At 44.8% G+C, this 21,125-nt stretch overlaps 1 protein-coding gene across 7 annotated transcripts in view; it reads left to right on the forward strand.

Moving 5' to 3' along the window:
- The window catches only part of C2cd3 (C2 domain containing 3 centriole elongation regulator), a 98,494-nt gene that overhangs the window by 40,114 nt on the left and 37,255 nt on the right, over nt 1-21,125 (forward strand). For all 7 annotated transcript variants that reach the window (XR_015685469.1, XR_015685471.1, XR_015685472.1 and 4 more), the window contains 10 exon segments: nt 745-1,263; nt 3,235-3,386; nt 4,854-5,100; nt 7,525-7,705; nt 10,060-10,243; nt 11,276-11,448; nt 12,852-12,975; nt 15,669-15,937; nt 16,357-16,446; nt 17,339-17,938. Coding sequence is in view for 4 of the 7 variants with exons in the window: in XM_087656939.1 (XP_087513065.1) it covers nt 745-1,263; nt 3,235-3,386; nt 4,854-5,100; nt 7,525-7,705; nt 10,060-10,243; nt 11,276-11,448; nt 12,852-12,975; nt 15,669-15,937; nt 16,357-16,446; nt 17,339-17,938 (2,539 nt within the window). In the remaining 3 variants the exon portion in view is untranslated.

Raw genomic sequence — 21,125 nt, forward strand, 5'->3', positions numbered from 1 at the left:
ATTTGAGAATAAGTTACATCATGTCCATTTCCCTATGAGTCCTTCACGTGGATTCCATGTATTTCCTGAAAACAATGCATATTGTCCTTGAGTTTTAAAAACTCAGTTTAACACGAGTGACATATCCTCTGTAGAGCAGGCTGGCCTCAAGCTCACAGAGAGCTGCCTGCCTCTGCTCCTGAGTGCTGGGATTAGTGTGAGCCGTGATGCCTGGCTAGGATGCTGGTCTAGAACTTCGGGGCTTCTTCCTTGTGCTTTTTATTTTTTTCTCCAGTGATGGGAGAAAAAGTGTGAAACTTGTGTCCATTACACACATGCTTTACCAGAGCTGCATCCAGCTCTCTGCACATTTACTCATTGACTTTATTCTGCATAATGATAAGACAGATCACTGCTCCTTCCCAGGTTAGTTTTGTTAGTGTGGACTCTCAGATTCTGGCATTATTCAACAGGTAATATAATCTGTTGTTCTTACTAATTCCGACTTAGCCAGTGGGTGCCTCTTCAGCTAGAGTCTGTCATTGTACATGGCTCCCTCCTTTCCTAGCAGTTCCTTGTTTTCTGGTAGAGGATGATTTTCCAGGTCATCCTGAACTGATAATCTGCCTGGCGAGTCGGTGTATATATGTCTGTATTTGAATATGGATGGATTCATTCTTTAGTTTGCTGTCAGCTTCAGCTCCAAACATTCTGATTGCAGCTCTGCAAGACATTCTCACCGATGCTTCTCCGTGTGTGTTCTAGGTCACCATGGAACTTGTCTTAGGAAACAAGGATTTCACTGGCATCAGTGCTAAGTTAAGACGCAGCACCCAGCCTGCTCCACCTTCAGCTGCTGCAAGTCTAGATGCGGTACTGCCTGAGACAGGCCAGGGCACTGCCTGTACCAACAGTACCACCTGCACCACCTGTACCAACAGTCCACAGAGCCCAAATAAAATTCACAAGGAAACGACAAAGAAAACCCAGAATTTAGTGTTCCCTGAGCCAGAGTCAGCCAGCTCTGTAGCCTCGAACTCTTCGGCTTTCATGGTTATGCCACCTAGCAATTTAGTACCTCAGGTAAATGGCTCAGCCAAAGAAGACGGTTTGCTGTTACATGTGCTGTTGATGGTGCCAGATGGGAAAGATTTTGTTTTTGGAGAACCAGAGAAACAACCATCGTGCAATGTTTATTTGAACTGCAAGCTCTTCAGCACAGAGGAAGTCACCAGATCTGTCGTCTCGTGGGGCACAACACAGCCTGTCTTTAATTTTTCTCAGGTAATGTATGTTTCATGTCCTTTAGTTGTTATGGAGGCAAGAGACAGATGTCTTCTAACTAATGCTTCTGTCCTAAGCATTGAGTCTTCATGATGGAAGACACTTTTGTGGTGACCCGGTGTGCTGTAGTGAGGGGAGTCATCAAGGGCATGACTGCTGAAAAGTTCGACATCTGCTACTTTCTGTTTTCCCAAGTTCTAGATTCTGTTCCTTTCTGCTGCCTAAATTTAAGACTTTATCAGCTAAACGCCCCACCTTTCTGCTCTCTAAGCGCTTCAGTTGTATTTGTTTGTTGGTTGGTTTTTTTTAAGTTTATTTATTCTCTATATCAATATTCATCTGTTGATTTTCTATCCAATTTAGTGCTGATCCCTTTTTTCTTTCTTCGTCTTTTTTTTTTTTTTTTTTTTTTTTTTTTGTGACCCTGACTGTTGAACCTAAGACCTCGCCTGTGTTGGGCAAGCATTGTACCACTGAGCCACACCCTAGCAAGCCACTCTGGTCTTTTTTCGGACTCAGCAGCTGATTGCCTTAGTCTTCAGGCCAGGGAAAACCTAGCTCGTTTTCCTTAGAAAGGGTCGGGTCTGTTTGGCAGGCGCCCCTCCTCTCCGTTAGGAAAAGGATACCCTAGCACATTCTCGCTTCTCTCTAGCTTGAACTGTTAGGTCTCGCTTGCCGCTCTTGCTGCATTCTTCCAATCTCCCTGCTCTCCCGGGGACACATGCGTTCCCACAGCCTCAGCCTCACTCACTCTGTCAGTAACTTCCAGTCTATACTTCTCTGTAAATCAGACATTTCCCTCAAGGGCCAGCTCTGGTTGTTGGTTGAGTGTCAGCATCTGGGTGTTTTCAAAGCTCTTTACACTAATATTGCCTAACAGGTGCCAGGCATCCAATAGGGATGTGCAAAGTTAAGAATTCAAAAATGAGGGGTTGGGGATTTGGCTCAGTGGTAGAGCGCTTGCCTAGGAAGCGCAAGGTCCTGGGTTCGATCCCCAGCCCCAGAAAAAAAAAAAAAAAAAAAAAAGAATTCAAGCTGGGGATTTAGCTCAGTGGTAGAGCGCTTACCTAGGAAGCGCAAGGCCCTGGGTTCGGTCCCCAGCTCCAAAAAAAAAAAAAAAAAAAAAAAAAACCAAAAAAAGAATTCAAAAATGTCTAACCACTTGGGGTCCTTCAAATTTGTGGCCACTTTGGCACAATTATTAATGATGGAGCAGCTCTTGGCTAAATTCCTGGTTCATCTACCAGCTAGCCTATTCTAAAATGGTTTTGCATGGCAAATCCAGTGAGCAGCTGCCTTTGCTATCTGCTCTAACGTATGCTAAGCAGAGTGGGGTTTGCATCAGTTAGTCTTATTAAATGCTGTCCAGGCACTGGATTGGCCACCCTTTGATAAAGGGTTCACTCTTTCCAGAGAGCTGCAAACAACTCTTTCTCCAGGCTGGAGAGAGGGCTCTTGTTAAGAAATTGCAGTGCTCTTGCAGATCTGTGTGGTTCCTAACACCCACATCAGGCAGCTCACAATGACCTATGACTCCCAGGCCTCTGCATCCTTAATACCTGCACACATGTACACATACCCACACACAGACAATACAGACATACGCTTAATTGAAAATAATAAAAATTAAAAATTTTAAAGTGCACACATTTTTCAGTGGGATTTAAAAATGGATCACTTTGCCTTAGAAGGTTGGGTGAGTTTGGTAGGCAGCATATTTGATTTGCCTGACAACCTTCTCTGTGCCCCTATGTGAACCCTGTCATCAGAGAGAACCCATGCTGGTTTGTACCTATCTTTTATGTATTAGTCTCTTATACCAGACTGTTTCTATGAGGATAGGTTTTATTTTAATATCTTCAGAATAGTACTGTACATGCACATAGTAGGCTTTCAGTAAACATTTGTTGAATGAAGGGATAAATTAATTGTTTGAGCTGTGGAATTTTTTCTCCTGATTGTTCTCCCCAGGTGATTCCTGTCTCTCTGTCCTCCAAATGCCTGGAAAGACTTAAGAACAATGTGATGATAATCGAAACTTGGAACAAGGCACGGAGCCCGGGACGGGACCAGCTGCTCGGGCTGGTGAAGCTCCCTCTGCACCAGTTCTACATGTCCTTCAAGTAAGTAGACCTTTTGGAGTATTCTTTATTTTGCATCTTTAACTTTATCTGGACTGAAGACGAATTATTTAGATATGCAAGCATTCCTAGAATCCCTCTCAGTTTCAGACACTTCCTGCTCTTCACTGTAAAGCAGTCACACAGACCCTCCATCCCTGAGTGTTTGTTAAGGGCCTTAGGACTTTAAGGTAGTTAACTTTATAGCAACCTCTGGTGCAGGCTTAGAAAAGTGAATTGAGATTTAAAGGAGTTACATTGCTCGTGGCAGATGTGAGTGAAACCAGAGAGTAAGAGTGAAACCAGAGAGCCTGGCCCCCCACTCCACTCTACTCAAAAACTCTTCAGTCAAAGGTAGCCTTCCAAGCTAATGGTTGACTTCCTCATCATGAAGTGGCAATATGGTTCACAGCAGCTGTTGTTAAGATTTCTGTGACAGGTTGAGTTTTCCTAACTATGTACTCTCTTTAATAACTGGTAAAACATTGATTAACTTGAAGGTTATTTCTAGTCATATAGATTTCCTTTTCTGTGTGATTCAAAGTACAGATTTCTGATTGCTTTAGCAGTAGGCACGCTGTGTTGTAAATGTATGTGTTGCAACAGCACTTTTCTGTGCATTATCTCACTGGAGTTTCACTGATAGCTCATGAGTATTATCGTGAGCCTTATTTTACAGATGAGGAATTGCCCTGGAACTTTGAGAACGCAGTGTCTCTGGTCTTTTTTTATTCCTCGTCTCTAAAATGAGGGAGATGCTGGGTTTCCTGTCTCACTTGTGCAGCAATCATGAGGGTCTAGTGAGAAAATGCATGGGTTTGCCTTCCAGGAATAGGTGTTTAAGGTGGTTACATTAGCTATAACCAGGCTGAGGAATACTGCTGAAACCATGGATGTCAAATCTGTTCTAACCACTCAGCTCACCACCACCACTAGTGCACACGGACACACACATACACAAACACACATACACACCACCCCTTTTTAGTTGTGAAACTCATCTGACCTGCTATCCTTCCTTCACTTCCCTTCCCATCCCATTAAATCCCACTTGTTGCTCAAGTATAAAACAGTAGTAGCTACCAATACTGAGCATCTACTGTGGGCCAAGTGCCTTGTTGGCGTTTGACATGGGTTATCTCGGTTCAGTGCTAAGAACTCTCTTGTTAGAGCAACTTAACAAGCCCCTCTGAAGCACCATTGCATTGCCGACACTGGATTTGGACTTAGTGCCACCACGGTACAAAGATCAGTTGGACTCATTAGCAGCCCTGTAATTGCTGTGGATTGAATTTGCCTGCCTTGTAGTTTTAGTTTGGTTACTGGCAGAATCCTATTTTTTAAGTCCACTAATTTATTTATTGATAAATGGTTATCAATCCATTTCTAACAAACTGAGAGGAGCCAAGTAAGCAACGCTGATGTTACTGATGATTGTTATTTGCTCATTCACAATATCTTACTCCCTAGGGATCCCAAGATTTCTCGCCTGCTGCTTGATGCCAGGTACCCAGTTGTTGCTGTCGACAGCTATATGCCTGTGATTGATGTATTCTCAGGCCACCAAAATGGGAGTCTTCGAGTCTTTTTAGCCATGGGTTCTTCAGATCAGATAATGATGCTGCAAAGATTAAAGAATGAAGAAGGAACACTCCCTCCCTTCAGCCCTAGGCCAGCCCATTTCCTGGACCAGCCACCTGTAGCATCTGTTGCTATGGTAATGATCCAAAACAGCACTAGCTCATTTTCTCTTACACACTTTAATGAAACCTTTACCCAGTGAAACGATAGAGCTTGCACCCCAGTACTTGCTTTGTGTTGTGTGGGGCAAATGTGTGTGCAGGTGCATTATCTGTATGAGTGCTTAAGCTCAGGTGTCGTTCTTCAGGAGCCCTCCACCTTTATGCATGTGTGAGTGTGGTGCATGTGTATCTGGGTATGCTGCATGTGCAGGTAGAGGCCAGGAGTCAGCACTGGCTGTTTCTCTATTGCTCTCCACTTTAATTTTATAATATTTTTTTCATCTTCTAAGTATGGGTGTTTCGCTTGCATATACATCTGGGCACCGTATGCGTACCTTATCCCAGAAGAAGGTGTGGGAACCCTTGAACTGGAGGTACAGACATTGTGAGCTACTGGGTAGATGCTAGGACTCACCGTAGCCCTCTAGAAGAGCATCCAGTGTTCATGACTACTGAGCCATCATTTGAGCCCTCTTTACCTTTTTGGTAGTGCCGCTGTTGTTTTGCTTTGTTATGTTTTTAAAACAGTGGGACCCGAGACTCAGCAGTCAGGCCAGGCTGACCAGACAGGGAGTCTAGGGATACACATGTCTCAGCCTCTTGAGCACTCGGATTACAACCACAGGTCACCACACTAAGCTATCTTCACAACCCCACAAGCCCATTCAAGACTTGTGGGGCTAGAGAGATGCGCACTGGTTAAAAGCACTTGCTGCTCTTGCAAAAGTCTCAGATTCGGTTCCCAGCACATATGATAACTCATAACTCTACTTCCAGGACATCCAACACCCTGCACACATGCAGTGCACACATGTATATGTAGACAGATACACACACATAAAATATAAACAAATTTTTAACTAGTATGTAAAAGACTGGCTTTGATCCCAGTACCACAAAAAAGAGGAAAGAAAAGAGAATCTGTTTGGACAACTAAGTATTAATCCTCCAGTGTACTAAATTGTCTTACAAGAGACAGCACCCAAATATAAGGCTGTAAGTCTTAATGTTTGTTGATAAAGTCTGTGTGGTAAAGTAACAATTGAAGTGTCTTGCTTTTCACTTGTACCCAAGAAATAATTTATTTTATACATTGCTGTACAATTGAGAAGACATATTGGCCCACATTTCCATGTTTAGTTTCGTAACAGCTGAATACAGTGGGGTTTGTCTCTTTTTTATAGGTGATGAAACAAAATTAAAGTGATTAAATTAATTGCCTGAGGTTGTAAGTAAGGGTTTCTGCTAGTTGCAAATTACATAAAAAGCACAGAAGCACCTGTGGTATTCTTAAGTCTTTTTAGGTGATGTGTGGTCCTAAGCTTGCAATACAGACTCATAAATCAATTAATTTGATACAGAAAGTTAGAACATGATTCTCAGGATACATCCATGCAGGAAATCCTTGAGAGATTTACATCTACACATTTAACAGTTTCCCCCCTACCCTGTCCTTCACCCAGTTCACCATCAGCAGGACCAAACTGTTAAGTTTGCTGTAATGCCACATGGCCAAATTAAGGAGCTATCTATCCTGACTCTTAATAGAGTTCTACTCTGCCATTTTCCCCCCTCTGGGAATCAAATTGAAATTGTAATCTTTCTATTTCCCACAGAGGACTTTTTTTTTTTTTTTCTGGTTCTTTTTTTTCAGAGCTGGGGACCGAACCCAGGGCCTTGCGCTTCCTAGGCAAGCGCTCTACCACTGAGCTAAATCCCCAACCCCCACAGGGGACTTTTAAACCAGTATTATTACATATGCTTTTAGGTTTTAAAACAAATAATTAATATACTTTCCTCTACATTTATTTGATTTGTAGCTAGGATATTATTTAAAACCTACATTCTCACTCTCACTTGACCCCAGAAGTCTTCCTTTGAACATTGGTACTAACTGGTTGCTAGTGTCTGCCAAGGCTGTGTAAGTTAGCGCTGTAAAGAATGTGGGCTGCAGGTCAGGCAGTTGTGAGTCTGGGCTGCGGTTATCGGTTGTTCCTGTTAACCAGCTATACAAGGGAAGTGTGGATTCAGTACCTGGCTTGGGGTAAACAGGAAGCTCATAAGAAGTGGTTATGAAGTAGTACTCTTAACAGTTAATACCTGATTGCTTCAAATATGTGTTCTTTCTCCTATTAAGGAAGAAATGTCCTATTCTGTGTTCTAAGAGCCCTTATGAATGACAGATATCGAATTGTTGAGACTAAGGTCTTCTTTGTTCCATTCTTGCACTGAATCACATTGACTTGGTTGTATGCTCTAGGGACAGTCCTGCTTGTTCTAGATATACTTAGCAGTTATGAGAGTTACGTGTAGATTTCTGGTAGGTTTCTTTGTAGGCCGGCAGGGGTATTCTAAACATGTTATCTTCCAAGCTGACCAGGATCTGTTTCATTTCATAGCCAGAAAAACAAGGAGCCCAGTTGGTGGAGCACCACTTTGAGTTCCATGTGGTGATGGTTAAAGGGCTCATGCCCCTTCAGGCAACCGTCTGGGGAGAAGCAGATTGTTACGTCCAGTACTACTTCCCTTTTCAAGACTCCCAACCCAGTATGCTGCAAGGACCTGCCCTCCTTGAGAACGGTAGGCTGGGAGACACGTCTTGTCATTTGTGCTTGGTCCCTTTATTGCACATACTTAGGACTTTTGTTTTTCCTGGGATTTTGTCTTGTTAGTTGTTCCCAATCTTACCTGGATAAAGACATGAGAGACGGCCTACGTTTTCATTGTGCTTTTCACCTGATTATCTTTTGGCATTGCCATGGCATTCATAGTGTTCTCATGTGGTTGATAACATGGGAGAGCACATTCATGCACTGTGCCTTTCTCTGTGTGCTGTGCCCCTCGTGTTGAGTTAGAGAACATGCCAGGGCCTCCCGAATCTCTGGTTCTGGGAGGTTTGGACAGGATTTCTCAAGCAAAGTGTCTTCCAGGTGCCCTCTGACCATCACTTTAGCGCTTCCATGGAGAAGCACGTAGTAAAGCATGGCTTCCTTTCTGTGTCCCCTTTGCCTAAGTCTGACAGTTTCTCACTTGTAAGTCCTCCTTTATATGCTTGCCTGCATGCGTATGTGCATGTGTGTGTGTGTGTGTGCGTGTGCGTGTGTGCGTGTGTGTGTGTGTGTGCGTGTGTGTGTGTGTGAGAGAGAGAGAGAGGGAGAGAGAGAGAGAGAGAGAGAGAGAGAGAGAGAAGCATTAAGGGACTTGCCTGGAGCCACCTCATTAACAAGTGCCAGGTTTAGGATTCTGACCCTGGTCAAGCATGGTAGTCCACACCTGTAATCCCAACACTTGGAAGGCTGAGTCAGGAGGATTGAGAGCTCAGTGCCAGCCTGGGATACCTTATGAGATCTTCATCTCAAAAAAATGAAAGAGAAAAAAGACCTAGACCCAGAGCCCAAGTGTCTCTCACTATACTGTCCCACCCTTTCATCTTTGTTTTCTGATCATCTCCAAGAACTAACTCAGCAAGGTGGGTTTTTGCTTTGTTTGATCTCATCTGATAGGAAGGAATGTCCATCAGGCTGTGTGTCTGTCTACCAGGTGCTACCAATATTATTTTATTATAGAGCTCAAAGAAGAGACTTACATACTTACATACTCTTAAAAATGATGTTTAACAAAACAGGGCTAGGGATATAGCCCACTTGGTAAACTGCTTGCTTGCCTGGTGTGCACAGAGTCCTGGGTTTGATCCTCAGCACCAAGTAAGTCAGACATGGTATTGCTCACAAGAAATCCCAGCATTCGAGAGGAGGGAGGAGGAGAATCAGAAGATCAAGGTCATCCTTGGTCACATAGCAGGTTTGAGGATAGCCTAGGCTCTTGAGACCCTATCTGGGAAAAAAAAGTTTCCTTGAGAAACTGAGACAGGAGGACCATATTTGGACAAGTTGGTATGAGACTGTCTCCAAATAAATAGTCTGGTATTACAGTTCAGCAGTTGAACTCAGATCTAGCATGTAGACTGCCCCGATTTAACCCCTAGTACCACACTTAATTATTAATTAATTAATTAAAATGGGCTAAAGAGCTGATTAGAAGTTTATCCAGAGATATACAATTAAGTATTCAGAAAAATACTTTATTAGTCTGTTTTGGTGATAGAACAAAATGTCTGAGACTGAAACTTTCAGAAAATAAAAGAGGTTAATCAGTATTAGAGATGGCCTGTCCCCCATTGCCTTGTTCTTTACTGAGGACCCCCTTTGCTGTGTCACAATGACTAATAAGCCAGATCAGAAGATAGTGTACCAGAAAGACCAAGCCCATAGGGTGACATCACTTTGTACCAACTTATTCTTGAAAGAACTAATTTAGTCCGAAAGACTAGCATTAATCACTCAGAGAGAAGCAGCCACTTCCTTCCAGATCCTGTTTCCTAAAAGTTCCACCACCTCACAACATAGCCACATTAGGGTCTGGGTCTGTAGCACTCGAAGCTTTGGGGAACATGAGCATCACCAGTCTTTTAAAGAATGCAAATCAAGGGGCTGGGGATTTAGCTCAGTGGTAGAGCGCTTACCTAGGAAGCGCAAGGCCCTGGGTTCAGTCCCCAGCTCCGGAAAAAAAGAACCAAAAAAAAAAAAAAAAAAAAGAATGCAAATCAAAACCTTCATGAGCCTACCCTCAGAGACAGGTGTAATGTTTAAGAGCTAAGTGCTTGAAAGGACATGGAAAACGTGAACCCTCGTATACTGTCCACCAGAAAAGGGTTCTTTCTGTTCAGTGTTATCCTGGTACTTCCTGGACCATAGCCACATTTGTAACAGACCTGGGACCTACTCTCTAATACCTTCAGGGTATCCATACCTTCATCTGTGTTCTCACAGAAATCACATGAGGATAGAGTTGAATGATAGATATGTAAGTCAGGGTGCTGCACATAAGCACCCATTGACATGTTCGATATTCTCAACTGCTTTTCTTTCCCGAAGGAATTACTCTGAAGCCCTTTAGAACTTCAACCACACTGTGTGTCCCAGATCCCGTCTTTAATAGTCAGCACCATCACTCTCTCCTGCTGCCAACCGAGGTTCCAGTGCAGAGGCTCCTGCTGAGCGCCTTCTCCTCCCAGGGGCTGGTGCCTGGGGGTGGAGTCCAGTTTGAAATCTGGTGCAGGTACAGTATGGACAGCCCAGGCCCCCAGGAAGGAAGTGCCCAGGCACAGGCCCTGTGCTTGGCCAGGTGGAACTGTTGTAAGAAGCCCAGCAGGACACCCTCACTTTACAGTCTCTGTATCTGACAGTAGCTTGTGTCTGGGATTTACACTATGTTAGGCTCTTCTGAGCAGTTATGTCTACCCTCGTACCCTGTGGTCCTCCCACTTCCCTTTACAGATAGCAGTCACCATTTTTGGTATTCTTTCACCACTGTCTTTACTCAGGTCTTTATTCTATGAGACCTCACTGCTGTGAAAGCCTCCCAGCTGTTCTCCCCACTTCTACTGCTTCTTCCCACCATCAGAAAAAACAGTCTTCACAAAACATTAATGTTACAGGCATTGGAAGGTTTCCAGAAAGGATGCTGGTCTGATTGTAAATGTTCAGCCCTGCTCCAACATCTGTTTACACCTCCAGGAAATGCACGATAATGATTAAGAGAATACAAGTAAATGTAAAGGAAGAAGAACAGGATCACGAACTGCTGTCACCCAGCAGAAATGCTCTCCGCAGTCAGGTGGAAACCAGACACAGGAGAGATTTTTTTACAACCGTCTATCTCTCATGTGCAGCTTTATGACTTAAGGGATTAGTATGACGTGGAAAGGAAATAGAGTGGGTACCAACAGATTCTCATCCTACTGCAAGTTAGAACACCATAGGCCTAAAGGCCTAGATGAGCCGTGGGGACGAGGGAGCTGCCCCGCCAAGAACCACCGCTGCGATAGGATGGAACTTTTGAGGAAGGCCCGAGGCACAGACAGGTTCTCACCAGAAAACCTCTAGGAAGCAGAGCTTTGCCACCCTGAACGAGAGTTTGGATTTATAAGGTTGCTTCATGTGATGGGCAGTGTATCCAGCCAGCCCAGCCATCATCATATGCCACCAGTCTCAAACAGCTGGCCTCCAAAGAGAGCGAGATCCCTGGGGCAGACTGCAGTTTATCCACCTGATGACTCTAGCTGGCATGTTGTGCTTTTGTGGTTTTCAGATACTATTATCCTAATGTAAGGGACCAGATGGTTGCCAAAGGAACCTTGCCTTTATCAAGGATCTCTGCCATGGTAACCATGCAGCACCGTGAAGACATTGGGACGCAGAACTTTAATCTCCCGTTAACCCCCAGACTTGAGCCCAGCAAGGAACTGAAGAGCCAGTCATCAGGTAATTGAAGACTTACTATGTCTTTCCTTTTCAAAGGCAGTGTATATAGATATTCTTTTTTTTCTTTCTGAATTAATGAGTCTTCACTTTGGAGGTATTTATCGTTTTGAGTCTCCCCGTCTCTTAGAAAGATGAGTGTAGAATATGTAATGCGACTTTGCACATAATTTTAGAAAACTCACAGTCCCATAGACTCTGTATAAATGTTGTTTGTCTCATTTTACCGTGAACGCTTAAGCATTTAAAAAGCCTTCAGCTTAAGTGCTAAATACTTCCTAGGTACTCTAGAAGATTACTCTGAGCCAACATGAGCAGAAGCAGGGCTGGTGGGATGTGGTCAGCTTGCATGGGAACTGGCTATAAAGGAGACGTTTCAAAAACATTTTTGTCATATGTATTCACACATGGGGAGGGCACACCTGCCATGGAACGTGTGTGGGAGTTAAGATTTTATTTTATGTGTGTGGCTCTTTATGCCATCCATAGACACACCACATGCATGTAGAAACCTCCAAAGTCAGAGGAGGGTATCAGATCCTTTGAAAGTAGAATGTCAGGCAGTTGTGAGCCTCCACGTGGGTCTAAGAGTTGAGTGTGTGTCCTCTGCAAGAGCAGCCAATGCTGAGCCATCTCTCCAGCCTCAGGAAAAGGATAACAGGATGGCTCAGCCACTGCTTCCAGGCCAGATAATCATGGGCAGACTGCAGCTTACCCACCAATTATTCTAGCTGGCGTGTTGTCTGAGTCGGTCCCCAGGACCTACTTGGTAGAAAACCAACTCCCACAAGTTGTCCTCTGACCCGGGTGGGTGGGTGGGTGAGTGGATGATGGTTGGGTGAGTGGATGGATGGATGGATGGATAGATAGATAGATAGATAGATAGATAGATAGATAGATAGATAGATAGATAGATAGATAGATAGGCAGGCAGGCAGGCAGGCAGGCAGGCAGGCAGGCAGGCAGGCAGGCAGGCAGGCAGGCAGGCAGGCAGGCAGGCAGGCAGGCAGGCAGGCAGGCAGGCAGGCAGGCAGGCAGACCTTGAAAGATTAGATAGACCTCGAAAGAGCTTAACAAGAAGAATTTGGCATTTGAAATGGTATTTTAAGCTGATGGTTTCTGGAAAGGCAGTCCATCCTGCAAGATTATCAAAATTAGCTTTCTGAGTCAAGTTACTTGATACTTGTTGAGAGCATCTGCCAAAATGAAAGGTTTTAATCTGTGGAAGGCTTTTAGAAAAGATGATGTGTGGTTACATGAGGCACACTATACAACTTGAGTCTTTTATTACTCACTGTGATTGCAGTCATCCTCCTGTCTCTCCGGCTAGGAGCTGATGGTTTAGAGGAACAGAGATCCTTCCAGCTAACCTGGTAGTCTTTTTCTTCCTGTTTTCATTTCATCAGGTTTCCTGGATGTGAGTTTGAGATACCGGCGTAGTCCAAGAACAGCAGAGGGAGTCCTTGCTGCCCAAGCTGTCTCCATCTCAGTCCAGATTATCAGAGCCTGTGGTCTTCAGGCAGCAGCCAAGTGAGTCCACCTTAGAAAAGTGCTTCTTAAACCTTCCTGTGGAGCAGCCTACACTGCGTGATGCTCCTATGCGGGTGGGTGACTGAGACCTTCCTGTAGTGTAGTCTACAAAGCGTAATGCTCCCACGGGGTGACTGTCTTGGAAAAATTCCATTTCATTACCCAGGACTTTCTGTTCAAGAAAGCATTTCAGATTTTGGGAAGTCCCTTGTAGACTCTTACACTGCTGTATTGCAAATTCATTCTTCACTTTGCCACAACTTTGTATTCTCCCCCGCCTTAGTCCCCTACGACCATGGTTATGCTCTGTACCCTCACCATGCTGTGTGCTCGCTACATGTCCTTTATAGACTCGTGATCACATATGTCCATCTCTGTATGACGTCCTTTTTTCCCCATCTTGTACCTCTTCCATCTGGTCTCAACATAATGACTGATAACCTATTAAAACTAACTCCAGCCTTGACCACGTGTCTACTAAAAGAAAGCCACCATCCTTGCATTGTTGTAAGGGTCCACACAATATGACCTCCTGTAATCTTTGGAACAGTGTAGAAGGGAACAGCAGTTGTAATCTCCCTCCACTCCAGTCACTGGCCCTCTTATTGCTTCCGAAGACATTAAGGACATTTCCCCACTCAGGTCCCTTGCCTTTCTATTTATTCTGCCACGTCTGTCTCTGTTGGGGAACAGTGTGGCTGTCTCCCTCAGCTCTTTGCTGTTATTTCTCTTAGCCTTAAATATTTCCTCTTCTCTCTTTAAACTTTCGCTTTCCTTGATGAGTGTGTAGCATCTCGGCAGCCCTCCTTTACTGTTAGCACCTCAGTTGTAACACATGCTGCCCTCCTTTACTGTTAACACCTCGGTTCTAACACATGCTGCCCTTTCTATCAGGCCTGCATTCCCCACACTAGACTGTCAGTTCCTCTAGTTAGATACTCTGAAATCCCCTCTGTACCCCACATATCACATGGATGAGCTCTGGCAGCAGTAGGTACTGATAAAAGTAGACCAACTCCTGCCTCCAAGTAGCTCGCTTAGGACTTCAAGAAGAAAACCAGTTCCCCTAACTTCTCTTTTTGTGACTCAGATTGTTCACCTTGAACTGTACTGGTCTCTAAATGTGTGATTGGGTCACTGCCCATGTGAGGTCTGATGCTGAAGCAGCTGATAAAGGTTCAGTCTAGTAAGCCACTCCGCACTAAACTCTCCAAGTAGACTTCCCTAAGTACCCAGCAACATCTTAGTGTTTGTCCAAACACTTTCAGGGGTCAGCAAAATGGCTGAGTGGGTTAAAGCATTTGTTACCAAGCCTGAAGATCTGAATTTAATCCCTGGGATGCACCATATGGAAGGAGAAACCAACGACTAAAAGTTGTCCTCTGGGGGTTGGGGATTTAGCTCAGTGGTAGAGCGCTTGCCTAGCAAGCGCAAGGCCCTGGGTTCGGTCCCCAGCTCCAAAAAAAAGAAAAAAAAAAAAAAGTTGTCCTCTGACCTCCATGAGTGTACACAAAAATAGATAATGAAAATGTACTAAAAATAACTTCTTTCAGGCAATATTTATAAATTTTATTTTATTTGATCTCTCTATGGGGGAGGCGGGTTTGTGGGTGTGTGTATGTGTACCATGTTCATTCAAATACCCTTGGAGTCGACAAGAAGGTATCTGAACTACAGTTAGTTATAGGTAGTTATGGACCACTCAAGTGTTTGTTTCAGGAACAGAACCAGGGTTCTCTACAAGATCTTGATGAGCCTTCTCTGACCCCAAATACCCATGCTGCTAAAATTGGTAATGTTCATCTGCCAATAACAAATGACACTAAGGCTACTGCACTAAGATCACAGTTAGGGATTTCATTGAACAAGTTGGGTTTACTGCTAGTTGCAATGACAGAAAGTAAACACCAGGGGGAAGTAGAGAGTGTCTTAGTAAGAAGGCCACAGAGGACTTGGAGCATCTAGCTGGGATTCGCTCAGCTGGGAAAGCGCTCAAAGGAACAAGACTTTGCTGCATTGTCTTTCTTAGACAATTTTATCCAGAAGGAGGGAAGGGAAGACTAGAATCAAAGTTGAACCTGTTAAGCTTCAGGGGTCACCCAGTCTATGGAAGAGTGTTAGGTTTACAGAGTTACCTTGCTTTAGCGTGTTCTAAAGTAAGACAGTAAAGAAGCCTAGTTTTTGTCTCACTTTGTTGTAGTGACAGAGTAACTTTATGTCCAGTGCCTCAGGGTGGTTTTTAATCAGGTTACTCCCTACATTAGAACTTAGAGAGTTTCCACTGTCAGTAGCAGTGGTCTCCCAGTTTTAACTGAGCATTTTCATTTAAAAGTTAGCACACTTTCAAGTTGGGGTGTGCTTTTTCATATATAAATTATCTTCTGGTACACCTATATTAATATGCTAAATACATTATGAAAAATGTCTTACAGATAGAAAAACTTGAGTACATCTAATAACAAGTTTTAATATTTTCTTCCAGTGTCCCAGTTTTTTACCCCATGAACCTCTCTGCAAATATACAGTCATATCTAGGGTGCAGAGAACGCACGTTATTCACTGCCAAAAGCCTGGACAGAGACCTGTCGATAAGCGTGCTCAGCGCTTGTGAGAATAACAGGTACTTCCTGGGCACTCAGGCTGATTTCTAATATGTCGGGTACCTTCTTCCCCTTCCCTTTCGTCCCCTACAGGGCTTTGGCTGAGCAGGAACCCGCTCTACAGTTTAGCGCCGCTGTTGGAGTCAATGCTTCGGTCACCACCCATCTCTCATTTCTGCCCAAAGGGGAACAGCGCCAAACCCGCCCTGTGGCCTGCTCCTTCTGCCCCGAGTTCTCCCATCACCTTGAGTTCCCGTGTAACCTGGTGACTCAGCACTGTAGCGGAGAAGCCTGCTTCCTGGCAGAGCTGTTGGAGTTTGCAGAAATCATTTTTGCTATCTATCATGAAAATACCAAATCAGGTAAGCACCAAATGACTCGTCACCTTCAGAACCACATGAGGCTCTCCTTTGGATGGCGATTCCTTCCTAGGCAATACTGGAAAACTTGAGAAGGAGGCGTTATAATCTCTACAGTTTCCAAGAGGCAAAGCCAAAGTGAGACAGAACTGTTGATGGAGCAGTGTAGAAGGGAGCCTCGGTTGTGTTCAGATGTTAGTGGGTGCGTGGACGTGAAGGGTGGGTCTCTTCACTAGGGAGCTTAGTGCACTTCCCTGTGCCTGCAAAGGGAGGGTGTGATTGGACAGTCTAAAGACCTTCAGACTGACCAGAACGCATCAACTCAGCCCTGACTAGCATGTGTAGAATTGAAGTGTTGTAGGAGTCCACCGTAAACAGGCCTCAGCCCAGCAGTAACTCCCCATTTTTGCTTCACTTAACAGTCAGTGATATAACCAGGATCCAGTCATGCAAAAACTATCTGCTTGGAGTAGTAAAGGTTCCAACAAAAGATCTGCTGGTCAAGAGATCTGGTAAGGATGCTGCCATGGTGAGGTAATCCTGTCTAGCTCCCATGCAAAATACACCAGGAAGCCTGTCCCCAAGACATGCTGTGAACTCACCCAGGTACCTCACAGTTCTCTCAGGCTTGCTATAACTGCCCTGGTCATGAGGTCATCTCACCTACTTTAAGAAAACTGGCGACATGTTGAGAAGACAGCGGCAGCACCTCTGCACATATGGCATGATGTGATTAACGTCTTCCCTCAGGCTCTGTCTGACCTCACAGTAAACGTGGCAGCCAGATGATCTCAAAAAAGCTGATTGGCCAAAACTACACAGCTATTGCATTTCACAATTCACAATGTAGTCATCATTTACCCGTTCCTTTGACTCTCCTGTCCTCCACTACAGTGGAATAAAGATAACTGCATAGAGGCCTGAGCAAACAGGCCCAGCCTGGCTCTGGGCCCAGGACCCAGCTTCTTGCTCCATTCCCTTTCCGTTGCACTCACAATACCAGGGCATCAGCGTCTCGGATTTCTAGAGCACTTCCCTTCAAAGCACTTCCTCAGCCATTGCTGCAGTCAGTGATATGTCAACTTCCGTAAATAAGATCAGTGTGCGTTTTCCCATGTGTGCACATACAAGTGAGAACGATGGGAGATTATCGGCTTATCCAGAACAAGCCACTAGTTTGGAGTCTAAACCAAGGAAAGAACTCAGATCTTCCGATTTCTAGCCTTATCCTTCCTGTCTATTCTCATTGGGTCTCAATGGTCAGAGAAAGACAGGCTCCCAACCTAGTGTGGGTGTGTTTTCTATTCAGCTTTGGGCCAGGGTAATGGGGAATCTGAGATGTAAAGAGACTGTGTGGTTTCTCTTTGAAGATGGTGATTGAAACTCTCTCCTTTTCCCTGTAAGGGATCACAGGATGGTATCCTGTCATTTTACCGGAAGATGAAGGCCTGCATCAGGGCCTGGAATTTATGCAGAAGATTGTGGGAGGCCTGGAGCTTTCTGTCTCCTTCACGCATCCCGGAGATAGAGAGCGGGTGTTGGAAGCTGCTGAGCTGTTGGGCTGGAGCTTTGAGGATACCCCAAAGGATCTTGTCAAAATGGAAGAAGAGGTGCCAGCCACTGTCACCATCTCCACCCCCAGACTCTGGCTCCCTCTCCACTGTGTGCTGCTCGCTGGTCATAAGAACATTCATAAGAATACATATTGCTACCTTCGCTACAAGCTATACAATCAAGAAGCCTTTTGGACTCCTCTCAGGAAACCTAAGGAGTCTACAGACAACCAGGTCCTGGTTACCTTCAAGGCATCCAAAAGAGCAGAAGTCACTCGGAGCCAGTCACTGCTTTGGTACTTCAGGGAGGAGAAGTTAGAGATCCAAGTGTGGCGAGCTTATGGCAACGATAACTTAGAGAGGCCGCACCAGACCGACAGCTGGATTGGCTCAGCCTATGTAGACCTGTCCAGACTTGGGGAAAAATCAACAAGGACACTAACTGTCAGTGGTGAGTGAAGATTCAGGTTTAACTAAGCACCTTCTCTGTACATAAATTCATCTGATTTGTACGTGTAATCTGGTACCTAAACTATTATAGCACTTAGTTAACGTGTACAGGATGGGGTCGAGTGAGTCTCGCCGACTAACTGTAATAGGTATGTCAGAGCCTGGGTGGTCATGGACGGTGACGGTTTATTTGCTGCATTGAAGAGCACCTTCAAGGATATTCTCTTCCCTGGGTATTTCTCAGGACAGTCGTCCTTTTTGGTGAGCACCTCTTAGAGCTGGTAAAATGACAGCACATCATCCTGTGATCCCTAATGGGGAAAGAGTTTCCATCACTGCCTTCAAAGAGAAAACACACAGCCTCTCTGCATCTCAGATCCCCCACTTCCCTGGCCCAGTGCTGAAATAAAGAAAATATACATGCTACTAAATGGGTTCAAAGACAGAAGGAAAAGTGTTTTACACACAGAATGTACTGCTCACCCCTGTTGCTTTCCTTTGGTGTTCAATGCACGAACTTGGCCCTGGGAATTCAGATTTGAGCAAGGACTCGTTCCTAGCCTAACTGTCTGTACGCTAACCTAACAGGAGATGCAGCTCTAAGCAGTGGATGAAAAGCATAAGAAGCAAAGGGCTCCTCAGTGGAACAGGAGGGCTGTGCCGCTCATGGGCCTGGAGGTTTGGTAAAGGACAGAATCTCATCTGAAGTGTAGTTTCAAAGGATTTAGGGGGAAACAAGGGAAAGGGGAAAGGTTTTGGTTTTGAGTCAGGGTCTCTGTGTAGCACAGACTGGCCTGAAACTCACAGAGATCCACTGCCTCTGCCTCCAGATTGCTGGGATCAAAGGTGTGCTCTACCACACCCAGCTATGTGTTCTAAAGACAGGAAGAACAAGTGTGCAGGCACAGAGACATGAAGTAGCTAGGTGTATTGAAGATGCCGTAAGTGACCTGGACCCGCTCAGGGTACACAGGTTTACAAAGCACTGCCATAAAGCCAGGACTGTGGCCGAGGAACTCGTCCCATCAAAGCAAAGGTTATTTGGTCTTTCTTCCAAGAACTGTGGAAGGCTCTTACAGTAGGTTCTGGAATGAGAGCTCTGCACTCTAGAAAGTGAGTCTACTGCCTGTAATGAGTTGCAGGGAGCCGGCCAAGTGTTTTGTTGGGTCTCATGGATCACATAGCCCAAGGTCACCTCAAGTTCACTATGTAGTGAAAGATTATCTTGAACTCCAGGTCCTCCTTCTGCCCCTTTAGAATCCAAGATTGCAGGTGTGGACATCGTGTTATGTGGTGGTGGGGATCATACAGGTTTCTCATAAGCCTGGCAAGCATTCTGCCAACTGAGTGCACACCAGCCGTGACTAGAGTCTGTGCAAGCGTGGGGCTTGCTCAGTTTAAAGCTCCAGTAAGATATTTCCCTGCTCTATGCAGCTAGAGGTCATGACCTGTTTTACTTCTGCTTCTTTGGTTTGGGTTTTTTGTTTTGTTTTGTTTTTTTGGCTTTTGTTGTGAATGTGTGGTTTTGGTTTTGGTTTTGATTTTGTTTTTGTTTGCTTGCCTGCCTGCCTGCCTGCCTGTCTGCCCTGCCTGCCTTCTTGCTTGGTGTTTTTGAAACAAGGTCTCAAGATGTAGGCTAGATTGGTGTAGAAGTAGTGATGTGTCTCTAAACTGGTCTTGAACTCACCATCTTCCTACTTGAGCTTCCCAGGAGCTGGGAGTATAGGCATATGGCTCTAACCCTTTTGATGGCCCTCTCTACAAAAGGAGAAATGAGTGAGTTCAGGCGATTTCCCAGACTGCTGGGCTCTTTGGGGCCCAGCAGACCTACGTCTAACCCTCTGAGTATCTCCCCAAGGCTGCATTGCCAGCTTCATCTAGGCCAATCCAGGTCACTTTACCAAAACCAGAGAAAGAGTCTTTGAAGCAACCCAGGCTAACTTGAACTAACTTTTTTTTTTCTTTTTTTCTTTATTAAATTGAGTATTTCTTATTTACGTTTCGATTGTTATTCCCGTTCCCGGTTTCATGCCCAACATCCCCCTAACCCCTCCCCCTCCCCTTCTATATGGGTGTTCCCCTCCCCATCCTCCCCCCATTACCGCCCTCCCCCCCAACAATCACGTTCACTGGGGTGAACTAACTTTTTTTTTAAAGATAGGCTTTTAGCTTCACTGCTCAAGAAAACAGATCTGGGACACAGAGTATAGGTCAAGGGTCAGACTTCCATCACAAATCCTCCCTTTTTATTGTTTCCAGAGAGGCTATTGAACATTCCAGATTGTCTGTGCCAATCATACCCCACTGGTTTAAGGTTTGTATTCTCTTGTACAGAGCCTTAGACATTTGATGTGTTTGTTAAATGTGTCAGTTAATATCCACTAAGCCAGCCAACCTGTTTCCATATACTGTTTACACGTCACGAGGGTTAGGAAGACCCACTGGGTGTCCTCCCTCTATGATGACTCTCATTTTGTACTTTTGAGAGCCATGATAATCTGTGTATCAAGAAGAAAAGAAGCTGTTAAAGCATTTTAAAAAGTCAACTGCCATCTGTGGCAGGTAACATCTTTTTCTCCTAATAGGAATGAATCTAGCAAAGCAATCTTTGAGAGTCAGAAGGAATTATTGAGACTCTAAGTAAAATCTCATTTTAAGGTCCAGCAAACCAGTAAAGTTTAAATCCACTGATTCTTGGGTATATGATCTTGACAGATTCATTGACCCATCTGAAATTCTGGCACAGAAAGGACTCCACTGTTAGTACCCTTACCCTCCTTACTCCTGCCACCCACTCCTACCTCCCTCCCAGTGGTGCCTTGGGGATGTTGTCTGATCATATGCAGATGGTAAAGAGGCTGATTGGAGCCCTGGATAACTTCCCAGTGGGGAGAGATGAGGGGACGCTGTATCATGCAGAAGAGGGCTCCTCTTCCTTTACCTAGTCCCCCCTCCCCATGTATGAATTCTCTCCCATAGCAATATTGCCCACCGCAAAGCATGTGGTTCTGGCTTCAAGTCAGAAATTAAATACCACTTAGTATTATTGAATGCTACTGGACATAGTAGGGGCAAGTTTTCTGTATACCAACTTCAGATTCATTTGGCAAATTGTGTTGAGACCTGTGGTCTATCCCAGGAAAGAGGCCCATAAGCAGCCTGCAGGAGGTCTTCTTTCTCACGCAGGC

Source organism: Rattus norvegicus, chromosome 1, assembly GCF_021556685.1.
Source record: "Rattus norvegicus strain SHRSP/BbbUtx chromosome 1, alternate assembly SHRSP_T2T, whole genome shotgun sequence".
NCBI lineage: Eukaryota > Metazoa > Chordata > Mammalia > Rodentia > Muridae > Rattus > Rattus norvegicus.